The following is a 20,731-nucleotide window of genomic DNA, read 5'->3' on the forward strand; positions in this document are numbered from 1 at the left end:
TCAAAGCCATTGCTGATCTATAGCCTGCTTTCTTTTGCATTTCTGAGCGTTCGAGCTGATTGGACTGCCCTTGGGGGGGGCAAGGATGCCGGGCAAGGATCGGCAAGGATATTGAGAGAAAATGCATGAAAAAATTAACATGCAAGGCGGTGCCCATGGGGGAGGGGTGATGTCTACGACTAATTTCATACGGAATGCTCGTGACTAATCGACTAGGGAATCGAGCCTGGGATGAGATAAAAATGTCCCAGCGAAGGAACAGAAACAGACAAGAAATTCGATTAATACACTCTCCAGCGTCTTCCGCCCGCTGTGTGTGGGAGTGTGTGTGTGTGTGTGTGTGTGTGTGTGTGAAAGTCAAAATCTAATTAAAATAAAATCAACCAACGTCGCACGTAATTAATCCCGGCACTTTCTCCATCGCTACCGCTGACACCTTGCGGCCACAGCAGCACCGGTAGCACATGTGTGATCCTATTATCCACCACGCTCGTACCTGCATGGTATATAAAACAAGCAGAATTAAAAAAAAAACACACCAATTCCTTCTCATGCTGGGAAGCAAGTGTAGTGCAAGCTGGTAGTGATAAAATTTTCAAAAACAAACTCGGAAATCAATACCCGTAACGATATTGGTGCTCGTTTGGATTTGTGTACGGGAGCGTTTTGTCTTCTCCCCGCGGGAGCTATCGATGGCGTTGGCGGTGGCGTCCCCAGGTGTTAAAGCATATAAACAAACTGCTGCACACCAGTCCGGCATGCCAGGTGAGCCGCTCACGATAATTGCAACCGGCTCGTTATGGCAACAATGTGTATTAGGCGCTGCATGCGTGACTCCACATTAAGCGTAATTAATAGGAAAACCACAGGATGCGTTCCGGGTTGCCGTACGTCTGCACGCGTTGCTGCTAATAAACGTAACAAATGCGACGCTGGTGCTAATGGTGGAGAGTAGAAGAGCAGCTGTTGCATTCGTAATTGCGATGGTTCGACGCTGTAGAAGGATTGGAATGGTGCTGCATTACAGAAATTGATTTGCAACATTCCGATATTTGTTTTGAACTGGTTGGTTTCATGACAGGTGGATTATATTGATAAAAATATAAACATAGAAAAAATCGTGCAAAATCTTTTGTTTGTTATAGCATTACTAATTATCTGTTATACCAGTTATAGCTTCATCATTGAAGAATGCCTAAATGTATGCAATCCGCTCGCCAAATAGCTTGCGTGTTAGGCTTGTTGAACGCTTTAGTATGAGCACGAAATTAAATTTGCTTTTCATTCCCCGAAAAAAAGCAAAGCTTCTGTATTCGCTATCTGTATCGCAATATTGTTTTAAACTACAAAATTGTCATTGTCTTGCGTAGTACATTTAGTTACAGAGAACCTCAGAAGCTCTTATCAGTGGATTCGGAGTTATGCGGTATGCCAAATATGACAATTCTTAGAGTAAATGGTACTGATTTGACACATTAATTGTAAAATGCAATTAAACTCCCTTCGGATTGAATTTGATTTTGAAATCTTTCAGAAAGCCATTCAACTGTAATCTGCACAAACGTTACAGAAATTTTGGCTCGAAACTATGAAATTCGAGACTCGCAGTTTCTTCTCGGTCTGCATTAATAGTGTATCTTGGAGACAACCTGAACTTAGTGAGCATCGAAGTGATTATTTCAGTTGTCTTAACTTTTGTTTGTTTTATCAACATCCTTATTATATAGTCTAAATCAATAATGTTATCATATACAGCTTTGTATCATTTGTATTCTATTCGTTGCAGTGTCTCTATACATACCTCAATATGCTATTTTGCTTTTTTATTTCGAAATTCCATGTCGTAACTCCCTAATGTATGCAATTATACGGTTTTATTGGTGTTGACATATCTAGTATTTTAATTATAGATGATAGCAGAAGTTGACATATAACCACCTTCGCCCTTCAAAGAGTGTAACATGACGATTACAATTAATGGTCTTCTTCTTCTTCTTCTTTGGCTCAACAACCGATGTCGGTCAAGGCACACTTGTGGGCTTGGCTTTCAGTGAAACCCATGGGGATTGAACCCATGACGGGCATGTTGTTAAGTCGTACGAGTTGACGACTGTACTACGAGACCACACAATTAATGGTCTGCTTTTGATTAAAATTATCAATAGAAAACTTAAACTTAATCAATAGTAAACTTAACCCTTCAATGGTTATACTTAGCGCCTAAAAGTTGACAATTTAATTACTTGTTTTTTTTTTTTAATTTAAAGTACATTTTTTCAGTGTACTAGCTCAGTAGACCAAATCATAAGTGAATGAAACTAATTGTATAATAGTCTTTGTAAAAATAAACACACAAGAACATCCAAAACCTTGCAAACGAGTGGTCGCAAGGTTAAGTCCTTATTTTTTAATGTTGCAACAACTAGAGCTGCCATGGTGTGTCTTAGCCACTTATTAAACTAGCTATCTGGGTCTGTTCAAAAAGCAATACAATCGGCGTGGGGATACACGTTTCATGTGACCCAGAGTCTTGCATGTTGTGTTTGATGTTTTCACCATACGATTTGCCGATTGTACCACGTTTATCATAAGCGCGTGTTAATGTTTAAGTGCCCTACAAGTTAGTACAATTCCAGCCATCAAGCCCGAGCCATTTTCAGGCCGGCCAGGGGTAAATGTATGCAACAAACTCAGCCTAGATTTCTGCAAAAGTTATGGCACGTAGCGCCGGATAAGTGAGTAGTATGGCACGTTAACGCGAAGACGCGGAGTGAAATACCAGTTTATGTATAATGCGTCTTTTGAAATGAAATCAAAATCATCTCAAAACTATACTTCATCTGCTTCATATCAAACCAAAGCCACAAAAATCAAACGACTGGAGGTGCATTGACGATAGTTGAAATGCTTTCATATTCGTATAAGAGCTTAGAGTCCGTATATTATGGCAACTGTTTATCTGCTTGATACACTTCTTATAAAGCCCAATTGTTCTGATAGTATTTGATTAGATAAGATTATTGAATTCTTTTACTCAAATACTTTGTAATTATCGCAAACTAACTGATAACAAAGAGCCTTCTATATCCAGAGCAAAGGACAAAGGAACCTGTCAAAACCTGGTTCGAAGCAATATCAGAATTATCACCGAACGTGAGAACCAAAAAAAAAAAACTATGCAAACCCGAAACTGACAAACCCATTTTGGTTGTGGTTTCGGCTCCTTTGTTCCGGGTGCTATTTGTGCTTTCTTTATGTGTACGGTTTTTTTTTATATTCATCCCTCTCCCCCATCTTTCCGGGCGTGTGGTTTTGATGGGAGAAAGTTTTAGCTATACTGGCTCAGATTTGCTATAGCTTTTCGGGTGAACATGTGCCTTACTGCCACATCTAGCCAGCTCTAGCGCATAGGAAGGTTCGGCTTTTGCTGTGTACCAAACACATTGATTTATAGTGCAGTTGCGCCGGCTCCTTGAGACACACAGGCGGTCTATAGCTTTACGTAACCCTGGTATCAGCACCACCACCACCCTGCAGTCGATCTCGTTAGACCTCTTTCATCGGGATAAGGCCGGAGCCTGGACGCCCACCGCACACCGAAGATGGCACGAGGACACCAACGACGCCGACGACCGCAGCTAAATACGATCTAGGGTTTTTGTGTCGCTGTAGCTCCGCCCCAGCCCACTGGATGGCCCCATTACGAACGAACCGGGGTGTAAAATCGGTCCTGTTTTGCTACCTGCGGCTTCGGTTTCGTAACCTTACTGCCTGTAACGCGACGCACATACATAAATACACACACACACACGTCTCACTACAGTCAGCCGGCTATAGGTGGAGCCTTCACAGCCAGGCACCCGTGTGCACAGAAGGATTCACGACCTCTCCACCATCAGGGGCTGGGCGCAATCGAGGGAGAAAAAACAAGGGACGCCCGTGATTCGACGAACGGTGGCGTCTGCGCAGAACGTTATGTGGAGTCTCTAGTCGCCGTCGCCGAATAGCCGCTCAGGATACGGGCCGATGCCGTGCCATTTCCCCCGTACCCATGTGCCATTGTCTCCCACAGCGTTCCTATCCTGCGCTTCTGGAAGGAGGAGTTCCAACGTACAAGGCCTGCTCCCGAACAGGTCCCTCCGCAGGTTGGGCAGGCTATATTTTTGAGAGTGCATCACCCGATCCATCGTCATAATCGTCGTTCGTCATCGTTATCGTCACCGCTGTCGTCGTTGTAGCCACCGTTGTCGACCTTCCAGCGCAAGGAATATCTATCGTTGATCGGGCAGGCCCGTGCCATCGTTATATGCAAGCCGCAGGAGCGCGAAGCTCCGGCACAAGTAAATACATAAGGTGCATTCCAGCGCCTAAACCACGGCTGTCACCGAGCAGTGGCTGTGATTCTTTGCCCCAGGCGCACCAACATCCGCCCCACTCTTCGCCCTCCGTTAGGAGCTGTTAGGAATCGGCTGGCACCATGGTATCGTGACGGTGAAGAAGCAAACAAACAAACAGGAAGCTAGCTACAAAAACACGTACACAAACACACACACACACAAACACACCGCCAGAGAGGGCTAAACAGGAAAAATCAAACAAATCGTGCTAAGCCGCGAATGTAGCAGAAAGCACGCAACCAGAATCGACCGGAGCAGGATCGTGGAGCGTGTTGATGTTTGCAGCCCCTGCGGCCATCTTGCTTGCGACAAGTCGCACGTTCATGATGAATTTATAGCAAATAGCAAACGAGACTTTATCGCTTCTTGCGTGTAGTGCTGGAAAGGTTTAATGCTTTAGTTTTTTTGTTGTTGTGCAAGGATTTGTTTGAATGATTTTATGAGCGACTTTAAAAAGTTGAATACTCTAAAACGCGTTTGTTTCGATACTGTGGTTTAACTGATTTGTGCTACTTTTGTACAGTGAATATAAAAGTTGACAAAGTAGCCTACTTTTGCTTCTTCTGGTTGACGTAACGTCCTTCGCTTACTTACCGACCTGTGTATACAGGCTTTCAAGACTTATCCATTACTCTCCATTCTAGGATTGAACCCACGGCGGACATGTTGTTAAGTCGTACGAGTTTGACCACTATAACACAGGACCTCCCCGTTACTTCATACGTGGAGATATGTTCGAGTTCCGTTTTTGGGACGTTTAGACTACGCGCCTCCTTCCTGTATACCGATTTCATTATCATTATTATATACCTTTATCATTACTTACATATCAATTTCACAATTGTCTCATATAAAACAAATTAGTCAAGGCTCTTTTTCGAAATCATTCACCCGCTAGATTGACATGGGTTATGATCACAGATATTTTAATCTACGGCGGATTCTAATATCGAGATATCTAAGAACCTTTTACGTCTTTTCAAGGTTACGATCTCTACACTCGATACCGAAAATATACAGATGCACCCACAGATGCAAGACCCGGGTCGGTTTAGGAAAGCGGCAGGTCGATCTGACGCGAACATATTTCGAGGATCTATACCAAAGATATCAAACTCTTTTGATCACGTCGAGCTTACGGGTATTCTAAGAAACAAGAAGAACAAAAACTGATTAATATCGGTAAATTAGTAACTATCAGACAAATACTAGTTTTAATTATCTGTTCTCAAACCTTGCGGCAACTTTGGGTGGTTGTACATAAAAAAGCACAGTCTTTGAGCATAATTCCACACGGAAAAAATCAAAAGCAACATTTCAAAGAGGCTTTCTGGCAGCTTCAGTATAGTAAGCACTTTGTCGACAACTTCTTGTTCATGATCGGTGTTTGTGTTTATGATCTTCATGTGCTCTTTAAATTGACACCAGACACAGATGATCCTTTGCTGTTAAAAAGAACAGAAAAAGGCGAAAAGTACCTCTTCAAAATAGAACGATAACTGTTTAAAACCACGGGACTTCTGTTCGGATTGTTGCGAGCTAAACCTGAGATTGTTACATGGTATGCTGCAAACAATGAACAAAACGCGATCTTACGGCTCGTGTATTTATCGTTGAGGTCAAATTTCACTATGACAAATATGTGACAAGAGCTTGAAAGATAGTTTCACACAATGTTTCGTGAATATTTCAAACCTTGTGTGCAAGGATCGCCCTCAGGTCCATCCAAAGGCGACGCATCGTTACCGTCCTAAGGTTAGCAGAGAAGATGTATAAAGCTAACGGAGAAGCGATTCTGCAAAGGCTGGAGCTACCTTTAGATCTACATCGGCATAATTCCTCCCCGTAGAAAGGGCTAACTACTTGTGGTACAAATAAGTCTAGGAGACCTCTATCAAACCATTACCGCACCAGGACCCTTCTTGAAAGAGGAAGATAAGGATAAACGATCAACGAATATTACCGATGTAAGAAAGGGATGCTGGAAACTTTAAGATGGGTTGGACTTTGAATATAGTTTATTTGTTATATAAAACTGTGGCATTTTCCGAAAGTACACGTGCTGGCTTCCACAAGAACAAAACCATTCCGATAGATACCCGCTCACGTAGCGTGTGGACGCTTTGTGATCCTTCATTGAAACGATCGAACTTATGTTCAAATAAAATCACAAAATAGTTTGTTCCACCTGCATGTTATTGTTCATGAGATGGGTTAAATGTATTTCTTCTTTTTTTTGTGGGAAAGCACTGCTCAAAAATAGTTATACATATCAACAGCAAACTAATTTTCTGGATTATGCAAGGAGAGCTTACGATATTGTAAGTTTTCCTTGGTCAACAGATATCAGTTTACCTAAATGTTGTTGTGTAGACGAGAAGAGTAGTCTCACATGTACTGTACGGTAAAGTCTTCCACTGTCACACTTTTATGAAAAAAACAACGTAAAAACAATTGTTTAATACATACGATGTGCTCTTAGTAATTGTAATAGATAAACTTGAAGGTTCAAAACAATTTTTCTTATGTCTGATGTGTGGATGAATTGATATACTAATAGTTTCCTATCAGCTACTTCGCATTTCATTGGTGCCGGTATCTGTTGTTTTTTATGTCTTGTGACTTTTCCGGATTTGAAATGTAACGTAAGTTTTCTCTTTGTCCAATATTTGTCTTCTGTTCCAAGTGTTATGCAGAAATTTCATAACCATTTTGTTATTGTTAATTCTCTGAAGTCTATCGCGGAAATTGTGAGTTCACATTGAAGGCTTAGACATGCCGAAACCAACAAAGGTTGTTGCAACAAACAAGACTAAGAAAAAAATTAATTAATTAAAAAAAACCTTCCAAGTTTGGGCGGTGGAGTATCCTTTCTAAGGATAAGACCTTGAGTCGGATGCGAGCCAATCGAGACCAGTAGATTCATGAAAGCATAAACGACTCCGTCCCGTTGGTAGTTCAGTGTAGTTCAGTAGATTCAGTCCGAACCGTGAGTGCAGCGAGATAGGGCTGGGTCTCGCCAATCTTACGTTCGTCACTTCATTAGAGTTTCGTTCGTTTTTATCGTTCATCATTCCTCTGTTTCATTTGTCCATTTCGCTTACTGTTGGTGTGCTAACTTACTCAGTTTCGTACAGTTTTTCACAGCGTGAAGTAGACAGTAGTACCTACTCTTACTCTGCAAGAGTCGTTTTAAAGAGTAGGACGAATCGACAGCAATAGAGCAAAATAATCTGCTATTACATCCAAGTGTGCAATCAGAAAGCTGTCACCTATAAGTTCCTGGACTGTAGAGTTGAACTTCATGCTAAAGATTGAATCAGCTGTCATCATTCTGGATTTGTTGGAAATAAATCTTTCATCTCTTTCATTTCAACCCATCTTTAGACTAAAGTAAAAGAAGGCACAATCAGGCGAACCGCGATGTCTACTTTAGATTTTTCAGAACAAAAATCAAGAGTTTTCTTTCATTTCATGCCGCAAATCATAATACATGTCCTCCATCAATTCTGAGAACACCAGATCTTAACTTACCACCTCCTCACCGCATCGCATCTGATAATGAAGGAAGGAAAAGAAGCTTGTTCTCTTTGTGTATTAATGAACATTCGGTTGAGTGATGCATCATGATTTTAACGCATTTACCTGTTTAATCGACAACTGCATTATGTTATGCTAAAACCCTGATAAAGCGCCCTTTGACAGATACATTATTTTACACTTAATACAATACAGCACAAATACAGGGCTTCGTACTGTGTACTGTCAAGTCGTTAAATTATTTTCGTACTATTAAAAACATAAAAAAAGAAACCATTAACGGACGATTCAAGTTCATTCCAACTGGATAAAGCAAAATGAACGCTAGAGGTCGCCAGCGTTCAATCGTTCAAAAGTTCATCATCTCACTGGTAGAGGGCGCTCAAGCGCCGAACCAGCTGATTTTTGTTGGGTTGTGTGGGTGTTGGTGTACGCCTGTGTTTGTCTATTTGTCGGGCTGTGATGGAACTGGTCGGCATTGCTTACAAATTCACCCAAAATATAAATGAAATGTAAAATTCTTTCGTATTGCTAACCTAAAATCTTGCAAAACAACAAACACTCTTTACGATCGACCATCGGAGGCGCTTGTATTGATTGCGGGCGTTATTTAAAAATTAAAACATGAAATGAATCAAATCAAAATAAAACACACACACACACGATCTTGCTTTCTTTCGTCTATTCTAGAGGCTACTAAATAGTAGATTTCATTCAAGATTCAAGTCAACAAAGTACTGTTTATCGCTGTTTTATTTCGAAAAATATTTATGAACACAAAAGTGGCTGCAAGTGCCTGTTCAGCAGTACCGTGCGCCAGTATGTGTGTGTGCGCAGTAAAAACAAGTGCACACAGGTTAACGCACCGAATGACGTTTCCAAAAATGTGGACGTCAAAGAACGCTCGGCGTCAAGGCCGTAGGGAACAGTATCGGTTTGTGGCTGTCAGCGAACGGGTCGCAAAATTTCGGGGTAAGCAATAGCAAGAACTATCAACAAAGCACACAATTGACCAAAAAAAAACCAAAACAAAGTTGCACGGCTAACGTTTGTGCTAACTCGTAGGTAACCGCTCGGACAGCCTGATCCCGCCAGCCCAGGAAGCGTTTGGCCAGCCGTAAACGGAACCCTTCTCCCCGGGTGAATCGAGCCGTGGTGCAGAACGCTTGAAGTGTTCGTGTCTTGTTTTTGTTTGCCAATTCCGGTCACGTCCTGGCAAGCGCGGTTCCGTGGACGGGCAGCGAATATGTAATAACCTCGCCCCGTGTTGTGCAGCAGCAGCAGCGGCAGCATCACCCCCGTACACATCGTTTGCGCCTTCGCCCCGCGGGTACGGCGGCATGACGTTTCCGCTGAAGTTTAGCGCCAAAAAGGCGCAGGAGTTGCTGTTACCGTCCGCACCGGGCAAGAAGCAGCCACCGCACGTGCGCTGGTACGTGGCGGCGGGGGCGATGGTGCTGCTCCTGCTCGCGCTCCTATTGCTCGGCGGGCTCGGGGGCCACGGGGAAGCCGGCGCCGAACGGGTGTCGCTCGATCTGGCCGACATACCGCCGGTGGTGCTGGACAAGGAGGCGGAGCTGGCCCGGGCCCGCAACCGGAACTGCACCTACTGGGACTGCTTCAACGTGTACCGGTGCGGGCAGCGGGCACCGACGCTCGACGATGGCGGCGGCGGTGGCGACGGGGAGATGGACGCCGAGCGCATCTCGATCTACGTCTACCCGCTGAAGGAGTACCTCGATGCGGACAGCAGGCGGCCGGCCGGGCAGCTGTCGCGCGAGTTCTACCGGATCGTGCAGACGGTCGTCGACAGCCCGTACTACACGGCGAACCCGAACGAGGCGTGCCTGTTTCTGCCGACGCTCGACACGCTCAACCAGAACCGGATCGACACGACGCTGGTCGGGAAGGCGCTTGCCTCGCTGCCGTAGTAAGTAGACAATCCGAGCCATCATGGTCGAAAGAATAAGTGTTTTAGCGGATTAGGATCCACTATGGCGCCACAGTTTGGAACTGCAACAAGATCGTTGGAAATCACTGCGAACGAATCTTTCGCTTTGTAGCGCAGAGAGCTCTTATCAGAACTGCTTAAATAGTTCCGCCATTTACCATTAGTTTTCGTCGGAGTTGATTTCGGCTAGCTCCGAACTATTCTGGAATCGATTCCGGATAGTAGGTCCGGAATCAGTTTCCGTAATCGAATCCGGAATCGGGTCCTGAATTGGCCCCAGAATCGGAATCGGAACCGTCCTGGAAAATTGCAATTTTCTTTGAAATCGGAATCGGCTCTGAAATTGGCTTCGGAAATCAGAATCGGTTTCGGAGTTGGAATCAGGTGCGGAATTGGCTCCGAAATCGATTCCAGCATCGGAATCGGATCCGAAATTCCGAACACGGAACCGGAATCGAATAAGTCCAATTCCGAGCTCCCATCACCAGTGTTAATGTGCCCTACCAAAGGCATTTTAATATTGACATCACTTCTCTCCCCCCCCCCCCCCCCCCCCCCTCTTTCCAACGCAGCTGGGAGAATGGCGAGAATCATCTGATCTTCAACTTCCTGCCCGGCACCCGGCCCGACTACAGCACGGTGCTGGACGTGAACACGGACCGTGCCATCATCGTCGGGGCCGGCTTCGACAGCTGGACGTACCGGACCGAGTTCGACGTGTCCGTGCCGGTGTACAGTGCCGCGCTGGAGGAGTACCGCTGGCCGGAGCGGCCGGTCGACCGCACCGTGCTGCTCGTGGCCGCCCAGCTCAACCTGTTCCCGCGCCAGTTTCGCATCCTGCAGGAGCTCACCTACGACTACCCGAACGAGCTGCTGCTGCTGCAGCGCTGTCCCACCACCACGGCGAAGGTGGACGAGCTGGCGGATCTCGTCGCGGGCGGGCAGCAGGCGGACGAGGCGCATCGGCCACCGGCCGGCAGCACCGAGGACGTCCGGTGCAGCTTCCCGCACGGGAACGAGCACGAGTACCCGGCGCTACTGGCGACCGGCACGTTCTGCCTGGTGGCACGGGGCGTCCGGCTCGGCCAGCCCGCCCTGCTCGAAGCGATGGCCGCCGGCTGCATCCCGGTCGTGATGGCGGACAACTACGTGCTGCCGTTCGCCGACCTGCTCGACTGGGAGCTGCTGGCGGTCCGGCTGCCCGAAGCGAACCTGCACACGATCGTGCCAGTGCTGCGGGCCATCTCGGCCGAGCGGGTCGCGGAAATGCAGGCCCAGATCCGGTCCGTCTACCGGCGCTACTTCGCCAGCCTCGACCGGATCGTGCTGACCGTGCTGGAGCAGCTGAACGATCGCATCTTTCCGCACCGGAGCCGCACCTACCTGCACTGGAACGTGGGGCCGGAGGCGGGCGTCACGCAGAACCCGCTCTTCCTGCCGCTGATCGCACCGAAGGCGCAGGGCTTCACCGCCGTCATCCTCACGTACGATCGGCTCGAGAGCCTGTACATACTGATCCAGAAGCTCGCGACCGTGCCGTCCCTGCAGAAGATGCTGGTCGTGTGGAACAACCAGCGGAAGGCGCCCCCGCACCCGTCCCTCTTTCCCAAGATCGGCAAGCCGCTCAAGATCATCCAGACGGCGGCGAACCGGCTGTCGAACCGGTTCTACCCGTACGAGGAGATCGAAACCGAGGCCATCCTCACGATCGACGACGACATCGTGATGCTGACGGCGGACGAGCTCGACTTCGGGTACGAGGTGTGGCGCGAGTACCCGGACCGGATCGTCGGCTTCCCGAGCCGGACGCACGTGTGGGACAACGCGACCGGCCGGTGGCGGTACGAGTCCGAGTGGACGAACCAGATCTCGATGGTGCTGACCGGGGCCGCCTTTCACCACAAGTACTGGAGCTACCTGTACACGCACGCGATGCCGGGCAACATTAAGGAGTGGGTGGACGAGCACATGAACTGCGAGGACATTGCGATGAACTTCCTGGTGAGCAACGTGACGAACAAGCCGCCGATCAAGGTGGCGCCGCGCAAAAAGTTCAAATGCCCCGAGTGCACCAACAACGAGATGCTGTCCGCCGACCTGAACCACATGACCGAGCGGACCGCCTGCATCAACCGGTTCGCGGAGATCTACGGCACCATGCCGCTGCGCACGGTCGAGTTCCGGGCGGATCCGGTCCTGTTCAAGGACAACTTCCCGGAAAAGCTGAAGCGCTTCAACGACATCGGCAGCCTTTAAACATTTCCATCGGGTTGGGACAAGGGCGCGTGTGCAATACGGGAACACGGCGGAAGCGTGCACGCCACCTCGATACGCCATATTGGAAGATAGTATTAGCGTTGCGTTATTTGTTACATGTACATGATCCGGCCGCGTAACACTGCATACGAAGCCCACGAAGAACGGGCCGTTGGACGGTTACGCTAAATAGAAGTTATGATGGCAGCATGCGGGGGCGTACGCGTACGTGTACAGCAGTGACGGGAAAGTGACTTATCATTTTTAAAACATCGAGTCAGTATCTTTAGCACATAGCCAGGTAGCGCTTAAGGTGGGAAGATTTAAAATATCAAACTTCTGCTATTCTGTTGCCCGACTCGAGAGACACCTCGATAGCAAGAATAGAGCAAGCCTGTATGCCGTTACTGGCGTTAACGATGAACTAGCTTAGAAGTGTCCGGATGCGGGGTACCGGGTTTTCGCCCGGAGTCCGGCACCCGGCACACCAATCGTAAAACACGTTTAACATAGACCCAAAGTCAAAGAGAGTATGGTAAGAGCGGTTTAGAGCAGGGACACACTCACCTAGAATAGAACGCGACTGTTCAACCAATGCGTATAGCAAACGTACGTAAGAATAGTGCAAATAGCAAGAGAGGCAAATACTAGTAACGTTTGTTTTTTTTTTTTAAATGCGAAATGCTCAACTAACCTGCCGGGATGGTTTTCTGCATACCGATACTTTGTTAAGCCACCACCACCCGGATATACTCAGCCGTTTGCGTTAAGGTTGGAGAGTCACTTTCGATAATTCGAGATTTATTCGGCACGGTACGGCCCGGCCTGTGCGCTAAGCTTACCCGGGAAACCCTATGCAACGAATCCGTTATTTCACCTTTCAACCCCTTGTAACTATAAGACCGTTTAGGGCAGCTTTCGATAAACACACGTTTATTCTGGGTTATTCTCATTGTTTTTTTTTTTTTTTTGAAATCTTTTGAGTAATACAATTTCCTCCCGGCCTGAACGTCCCAGTGAAGGTCCCAGACGTGGATGAGAACCCCAGGTGTGCGTTGGGAGTTCGTGCAGAGATTGTGGAGGCGATGCTTTGTTGTACATGAGATTTGAGAGAAACGGGGCCGGTTCAACTCACCCAGCTCCCGTCGGCCATTGATCGAACGCAATCGATCGCTTATTATTAGGGCTCATCATTCTGTACAGAATATGGTAGCACATAAAGCATAGCTGTAATTATATACCTTATATCCACCAAATAAAATGGACGTCCTCTGTAACGTTTTGCTGGGTTTGGTGTTTGCTGCGTGTTCGACGGGAGAATATCACACACACACACACACGCACACACACATTTTAGTGTTGGATTGCATAAATCTTGACCATCATTCATGTGAATCTTCAGTGATGAGTGATTCGAATCTCGGATCAAATCTTCAAAGATTCATAGATCTCTAAACATTCATGAATTTCCAGGGATTCGATCTAGCCAGGATTTTCCACGATTTTTTAGCCGTTTACCAAAATATTTTCGGCTGTTTCCTTAAATGTTTTCCCTAATCCATTCGGACGATACCAATAAATTATGGGCACGAACCAAAAATCTATGGGATACGATGAATAAATCGTGAGACGAGCCTAAAAAATTATGAGAACCAATAAATCATGGGAAACCCTTTAGGATTCATAAATCCTATATCCTATAAGATTCTTATCAATGCATATATTTCCAGGGATTTATGGATCTTAAGAGATGTATGATTTTCAAAACAATGGCTGGTATGATTGAATTTGTTGTGGCATAACCACGTGGGAAGAATAATAATAACAATAAGAAGCTCAAACTCTACGATTTTAGAGATTTATTAATCGCTATAGATTCGTTGATCATTTTCACATTAGAAAAAATCTGAATCACGTGTGTTGTGTTGAATACTAAATTAGGGTTGTTTATTTTAGTGAAGAAAATGAAATTTTAAAGTAAAGTTTTCTTTTTGTTTTTATTCCTGCTTTTGTGAATGAACATGATCCCAAAAGCAAAATGTATGAGTTATTTAAGTTTGCAAAAGAAAATCCGACCGTAGAGTTGAAGATGAAGTAGAAGTTCTATTTTATTTTAATTTGCTTAATCCTTTTACATGCATGATGCTCACTGTATTGTTGTACCGCGACAGCGTTTAGCCAACTATTAGCGAATGTTTCCGAAACGTACGTGATGAAACGATGTGAAACGTGAAATATGCTTGGCTTTAAAAGGAAAAAAAATAAAATGTTTCCCCCAACAGTTCGATTACTGCCGTCCCGTGCGTGGGTCAGAGTGACAACAAACCCTTGCCATATTGTACTATGCTTTCTATAGGAAACCGAAAAACTTGATTAGAAAAACAATGTTAACTCCTTGACAGTCTAACAATTTTTAGAAAATATACAATATAGCCGTTCTGCAAATGAATCGAAACGGAGTAGAAGAAAAAAACACACTGCCCGAGTCTCACTCGGCTAAAACACTCGAAAGCATGGGGTGAGTTAAAACTTCAGACGCAAACTGTACCGATACTCGTCCCATCCACCTTACCCGCAGGGTTGTTAATGGCCTTAATCTTCCTCCTCCTCATCGTCGTCGTCGTCGTCCTCCTCCTCCTCGCTAGATTCCTGCAGCCACTGTACCAGCTTGGACAGGGCCGCCTGCAGGCCGGCATCCGCCAGCCCGTCGTACCACTCGATGATGACCTGCTCGCCGATCAGATCCGCCTCGTACAGGTAGTGGACCAGCTGGGGCAGCTTGGCCCGCACCGTCTCGCTCGCCGGGCACATCTCCTCGAGCGCCTTCAGACAGTCCATCATCGCGTCCCGGTCGCGGATGTAGTTGCGAAACACGACGCCGAAGTAGGCGAGCAGCCGGCGCAGCGTGCCGACCGTGTTCGTCGCCACGCCGTCCTGCTGCAGCATGATCTGCAGTATCGCCTTCACCACGTAGTAGTTGACCTCGCACAGCGCCATGTTGTACGCGTACCGGGACGAGTTGATCTCCAGTATCAGGTACTCGGCGTTGCTCTTCTCGGCCAGGCCCCGCTTGAGCGATTCCACCACCTCCGACAGGAAGATGTTCGCGTCCTCCGGCACCGGCGAGGCGGGCCCACTGTCGCACTCCTCGTCGGACGGTTCGTACACGGAGGCGGGATAGCGCTCGGGCAGCGGCGCGATCGCGTGCGGCTGGTTCAGGGCCGGCTGGCCCGATCCGCCCTCCTCCTCGTCCGAATCGCTGTCCTCCTCGTCCAGCACCGGTATCGTGTACGCCCGGTCCGCTATCTTCTCCACCGGCGTGGTGCCCCACTCGTCCGCCGCCGGTTCGCTCGCCTGCAGCAGCAGCCCGCCCACCGTCAGCCCGTCCGGTATCTCCACGCCCTCGCCGAGCACCGTGCCCGGTTCGATCGTACACCGGCTGCCCACCGTGACCGCCCGCTCCAGCACGCAGTGGCTCAGCACGGTCCCGTCGCCAACGGTGACGCCCTCCAGCAGGAAGCTGTTCACGATGCGACAGTTGCGCCCGATGCGGCAGCCCCGCCCCACCACCGACTGGCGCAGATAGGTGCCCTCGCGGATCTCGCACTCCTCGCCCACCACCAGATCGCCGTCCAGCTCGCAGGACCGGCTGAGCCGCACGTTCCGGTGCCGGTACACGTTGTTGCGGAAGTGTTTGTACTGCTGCCGGAACTCGCTGATCGCCGTGTCCGGCACGAGCGGGTACACCCACCGGTTGATCACGTCCAGGCTGACCAGATGGTAGCTCTGCCAGTTGTTCACCCGCATCGCGTACTCCTCCCGCGCCAGCTTCGCCACGTAGATGCGGCTGTTCAGGATCTCCTCGTTGATCAGCACGCCCCGCACGAAGTCGTCGCGCGTCAGAAAGTCGAAGTTGTCCGCGAACAGGGGCAGTGCCGCCTGGCTGCAGACGGCTATCTGCGGATCGAGCAGCCCGTGGCAGACGGCCACGTCCCGGTTGGCCAGGAACAGGTCCAGCGGCAGCTCGAACGAGCGCTCCCGCTCGTGCTGGGCCAGCCGCTGATGGTAGAGCAGCCGGCGGGTGGTCGGATCGTGCGCCACCAGCACCTCGTTGCCGGTGCGCATCCGCCGCAGGCCCTCCTTGTACACCACCGTCATGACCGCGCCCCGGTCCACCTTCGCCAGCCGCTTGTGCTCCTCGAGCAGGGCCGCCAGGTCCGCGTTCGTGACGCTCTCTACGCCGAGCAGCAGCACGCTGCCCCGGATCGTGTTGCGCGAGTCCAGGTCGCGGATCGCCTCGCCGATGCTGCGGCACGCTTCGGAGCTAACGATCGACACCCGCATGCCGGTCGACCAGGTGCATCGGGCGGCCTGCCGGTCCGCGATGTGCCGCTTCACCTGATCGATGTGGCTGCTGCAGAACACTATCACCTCCTCCACCCCATTGCGGTTGAGCGTTTCGAGCGTGTACTCGATCAGCGGCACATTGGCGACTGGCAGCAGAGCCTAATCGGAGGAAGGCAACGGCCACAACCGGACAGAGAGAGAGAGAGAGAGCAAACGTGAAACTCGGTGTGTGACGGCGAGTGATGCAATTTCGTGCGTGGCACTTACCAGCGGTTTCGTGGACGTGAACGGTTGAAAGTTGTCATTGTACGAGTCGGCTATCACGATCGCCTGTACGATTTCCTTGTTTTCGATCGCCTTCGCTTTGCTCATGCTGTGAACCCGCGGCACACCGGAACAGTCGATTGTCGGATTGTATCAAGACCCTTCCCCGACGGGGTTGCGGTGAACGTAAAGCGGTCCCCGGCGGTGGGAAGCGAGCGTGTACGATATTTTGGCAGCTTGCGGCCACCCAGGTGACAAGCTTGTTAAGCGCACGATAACAAGTCGTTGGTAAGGTTTTAAGCGCGGTTTAGGTAAAAGCGTTTAAAAAGTTGCCCAAGCGCCACAGATTAAGCTTAAACGACTAAAAAATCAAATATCTATAGAAAAAAAAAATCAAAAGCTCCATAGCTTCCCTGTTTTGCTTAATAGACGGCGTTTTATAAATCATCATTGAAAGACAAAAAAACACAACGATATGAAATGCCTGATCACAAGCATATTGCACCGGACGGCTCCTGTTGACTTTGACCGACAACGACTCCGTTCGACTCCAATCGACTCTGGACGACTTTAATCAACTCTGGATGACTCCGAATGACTCCGACTCCGTTCGACTCCGATTCACTCTGTATGGCTGTAATCTCTGATCTAGTGGTTTGTATTTTGCTGGAGTTGGAATCGGACTAACAATAGCCAGAATCGGTCGGACTCGTCCAACAGATGGCGCAACCAGCCTTTTGGTGTAAAATTAATACATTATCAAACATTGTTTCAAATAAAAATCACGATATCATAGATTTCACCTCTTCAACTTCGGTTATAAACTCAACATTGACAGATATTCGACATACGACTTTTTCGACTTACGCCATGCTTTGGGATATTTTTTTGGTCCTAAATACAGTCGTATCTCGGGGGACGCCTGCATAACCTTAAACTTTCTAGCAAAATTAAAAGGGATTAAATGTCGATTTGTCAGCTGGGAACTATGTATTTTTTTCTCGTATTTTCAAAAAGATTGTTGACGTTTGCTCTGACACATAATGTAAAGCTGTTTTATGATGCAATTCTGTAAAAGGTTTGACTGCTATTTGGTATTTGTTGATTAATTGTTTGCCCTACCTTGTGCTACACAAGTTCAGACACATCCCCATTCGCTTGTTGTTGTTTGTTCTCTCAAACTATCTATAATAGTTTCTGGCGATAAAAGATTCGAATAAAGATAATATAAAAAAAACGGCGAATCATACTAAAACAATCCTTCTAGGAGCCAGAATAATATAACCGATAATTGTTAGAAAAAACATGTAACATTTTACATGGTACACATTGGGCCCCGCGCTTTGTGACACACGGCACCGTTGCAGCACCCGAACCAACCACCGTAAACCGGCACCGTTCGCCCAAGCAGCATCGCGCCGAGCAGCATCGGGTCCGCTGGTCCGGGGACGGAAAGCTTCGACGGTGACTGAAAGGTTGTTTGTGTTGGCCGAGACCGTGGCTCGCAGCAAACATTCGGGGAAAAGGAGAAACGGAACCACAAGGAACGTCCTGGCCGAAGCGCAATCCTTACCTTACAGGGCAGGTTGGCTTGTGGTGTGCAAGCGGAAGTCATCGACCTTTAACAACCAGCCTCCGGACCCTGCTTCCTGCCCTTTGCAGGCGGCTTCTCAGGGGCAAGTTGCCCTTCTTCCAGCCGAGAGTGGCTCGCCAGTGGCAGTGTGGTCTTCCGCGCCACCAAAAAGGGCAGCAAAGTGTGTGTGTGTGTGTGCGCGTGTGTGTGTTTGTTCAATCGGTCGTGTGGTGGTGCTGCTGCACGGGTGCGGAACGCATTGAAGCATTGAATTTTCCACTTCACGGATCGATGAAAAACCAACGGAACGGATTGGAGATTACGCGGAAGCTGGTCGGTGCTGTTGTTGTTGCAATCGGCCCGAACTACCACCGCACACAGCGTGAGTGAGCCTGCTGTGAGTGTGTTTGTGTTCGCGCTCGCGCGCGTGTGTGTGTGTGTGGCTATTTCTTGTACGTGCGTTTGGTGTGTCAAAGAAGGCAGACTCAAAAACAATACCGTTCAGTGTCCGTCGTGCTTGTTGCAGAGTTGCAGAAGACCGAAACGGGAACGGGAGCAGTGACCGTAGTGGTGCAGTGGTTCGGATCGGTCCGGAAGGTGCACCAGCTACACAGTTTCGCCCTCGGCAAGCTCAGCAACAGCTTTGGCACTTCAAGGAAATTGATATTGCCTTTTTTTTTCGGGAATCGTGAAGATAACAACCGAACCCGATCGCGATCAACGTCAAACAATCAAAGCCGCAGTCGCTCCTCCCAGCCGCCCCCATGGCAACGGTCAATCTGAATCCGAACGGCTGCCCGGTGGCGACCCCGACCGCGGTCGGCTCCAGCACCTCCATCCACTCGATACAGGGGAAGGACCAGTGGGTGAAGCTGAACGTGGGCGGCACCTGTTTCCTCACCACCAAAACGACCCTCTCCCGCGATCCAAACTCGTTCCTGTCACGGCTCATCCAGGAGGACAGTGATCTCATCTCCGATCGGGTAATTGATCCCTCTCTTCCATCTCTCTCCCTCGTCAGCTCGTTTTGCTCACTCTCTCTCTCTCTTTCTCTCTCTCTCTCTCTCTCTCCTTCTGCACGGATGTTTAGGACGAAACCGGTGCGTATCTGATCGATCGTGACCCGCGGTACTTTGCGCCGGTGCTGAACTACCTGCGCCACGGCAAGCTCGTGCTGGACGACGGCCTGTCGGAGGAGGGCGTGCTGGAGGAGGCCGAGTTCTACAACGTGACGCACCTGATCGGCCTGCTGAAGGACAACATTGCGCGGCGGGAGCAGCGGCCGGCGGCGGACAAGAAGCGCGTGTACCGGGTGCTCCAGTGCCAGGAGAACGAGCTGACGCAGATGGTGTCGACCATGTCGGACGGGTGGCGGTTCGAGCAGCTGATCAACATCGGCACGCAGTACAACTACGGCACGGAGGAGAACGCCGAGTTTCTGTGCGTGGTGTCGAAGGAGTGCGCCAACACGCTGATCGGGCGCGAGGTCGAGTCGAACGATCGGGCCAAGGTGCTGCAGCAGAAGGGCTCGCGGATGTAAGATGCGGGGGAGGGGGGGGGGGAAGGGATGAGGCGTGTGACGAGGCGGGTTTTGTTACTGAAATATTCTTCTTTGTAACCTTAATCGCGGGGTCTACGCGGGGAGGTTTGCCTAGACAACTGAATGAAGCTCGCCGTCGGTTGAAAACAATATTATAGATAGAAATTATGAATCACCCTCCTCGTCGTGTGGGAGGTAATGAAGAGGGGAGGGGGGGGGGGCTTTGTGGACAATAGGAGCGAAATCAGGTGATTTATAAAGCGCGCCCATTACAAATTGGGGAGAGTTTTTGGCATGGCAGGCATGGGTTGGGGAGGACTGCAAGCTATATCTTTATCGTTGGCGAGCGAGTTGCCATTAGCGTTGCACTTGTAGACCACGGACATAGTAATTAGCAGCAATTTGCATGCAAAACACGCTACAATGCGAGGGGAGCCGGAAGGTTTGTTGCAACTCCCCCCTTTTTCACGTGTGATACACCGCGAATGAGTAATGGAAGGAAGCGAGAGTGGAAATGTTCCGCTCCTAAGTTCCGTTCGGATCCTAGCCTTACCCACATAAAACAGAATTCCGGCAAACCCTCCTCGACCGTATGTCTCCCACATCGCATCAGTTTCTGAGTCTCTCCCGTAAGGCCCAGTTTACAGCTTCATGGAGCTACATTTAGGTGCACAAGGGCAAACCCTAGACGCGCGGGCACGATTATGTCCCTGCGTGAAAGTTAAGAAAGAGGAACATGGAAGGAAATAGAGAGAGAGAGAGGGAAAGAGGGAGAGAATAGGGCGGAAATCGGTTCTAGCTTTAAGTTTTAGCGCATAAGAAATCGTCGTGTTGACCGTCTGGAGCATATACATACACATATA

The 20,731-nt window shown here is 48.7% G+C and overlaps 3 protein-coding genes across 3 annotated transcripts; 2 read left to right on the forward strand and 1 right to left on the reverse strand.

Moving 5' to 3' along the window:
* The first annotated feature begins 8,821 nt into the window (after window positions 1-8,821).
* On the forward strand, window positions 8,822-13,421 carry LOC120952216 (exostosin-2). Its single transcript, XM_040371432.2, has 3 exons — window positions 8,822-8,909; window positions 9,003-9,867; window positions 10,461-13,421. Exons 2-3 carry the CDS (start codon window positions 9,278-9,280, stop codon window positions 12,142-12,144), a joined length of 2,274 nt encoding a protein of 757 aa, XP_040227366.2. The 5' UTR covers window positions 8,822-8,909; window positions 9,003-9,277; the 3' UTR covers window positions 12,145-13,421.
* Window positions 13,422-14,227: 806 nt separating this feature from the next.
* LOC120952296 (translation initiation factor eIF-2B subunit epsilon) lies at window positions 14,228-16,992 on the reverse strand. The gene is made up of 2 exons (XM_040371571.2): window positions 16,759-16,992; window positions 14,228-16,650 (listed from the first exon to the last, which is right to left on the reverse strand). The coding sequence occupies exons 1-2, from the start codon at window positions 16,861-16,863 to the stop codon at window positions 14,737-14,739; spliced, it is 2,019 nt and encodes a 672-aa protein (XP_040227505.2). The 5' UTR covers window positions 16,864-16,992; the 3' UTR covers window positions 14,228-14,736.
* Window positions 16,993-17,938: 946 nt separating this feature from the next.
* LOC120950388 (BTB/POZ domain-containing protein KCTD5) lies at window positions 17,939-19,899 on the forward strand. The gene is made up of 2 exons (XM_040368378.2): window positions 17,939-19,311; window positions 19,419-19,899. Exons 1-2 carry the CDS (start codon window positions 19,093-19,095, stop codon window positions 19,866-19,868), a joined length of 669 nt encoding a protein of 222 aa, XP_040224312.1. The 5' UTR covers window positions 17,939-19,092; the 3' UTR covers window positions 19,869-19,899.
* Window positions 19,900-20,731: the final 832 nt, after the last annotated feature.

This window comes from Anopheles coluzzii, chromosome X, assembly GCF_943734685.1.
Source record: "Anopheles coluzzii chromosome X, AcolN3, whole genome shotgun sequence".
NCBI lineage: Eukaryota > Metazoa > Arthropoda > Insecta > Diptera > Culicidae > Anopheles > Anopheles coluzzii.

Bases quoted from the DNA above. Each gene is read 5' to 3' on its own strand.
- LOC120952216 (XM_040371432.2), top strand. From the start codon at position 9,278: ATGACGTTTCCGCTGAAGTTTAGCGCCAAAAAGGCGCAGGAGTTGCTG. The intron at 9,868-10,460 runs GTAAGTAGACAA...TTTCCAACGCAG, and splicing joins GCGCTTGCCTCGCTGCCGTA to CTGGGAGAATGGCGAGAATC.
- LOC120952296 (XM_040371571.2), bottom strand. From the start codon at position 16,863: ATGAGCAAAGCGAAGGCGATCGAAAACAAGGAAATCGTACAGGCGATC. The intron at 16,651-16,758 runs GTAAGTGCCACG...TCCTCCGATTAG, and splicing joins TCACGTCCACGAAACCGCTG to GCTCTGCTGCCAGTCGCCAA.
- LOC120950388 (XM_040368378.2), top strand. From the start codon at position 19,093: ATGGCAACGGTCAATCTGAATCCGAACGGCTGCCCGGTGGCGACCCCG. The intron at 19,312-19,418 runs GTAATTGATCCC...ACGGATGTTTAG, and splicing joins GTGATCTCATCTCCGATCGG to GACGAAACCGGTGCGTATCT.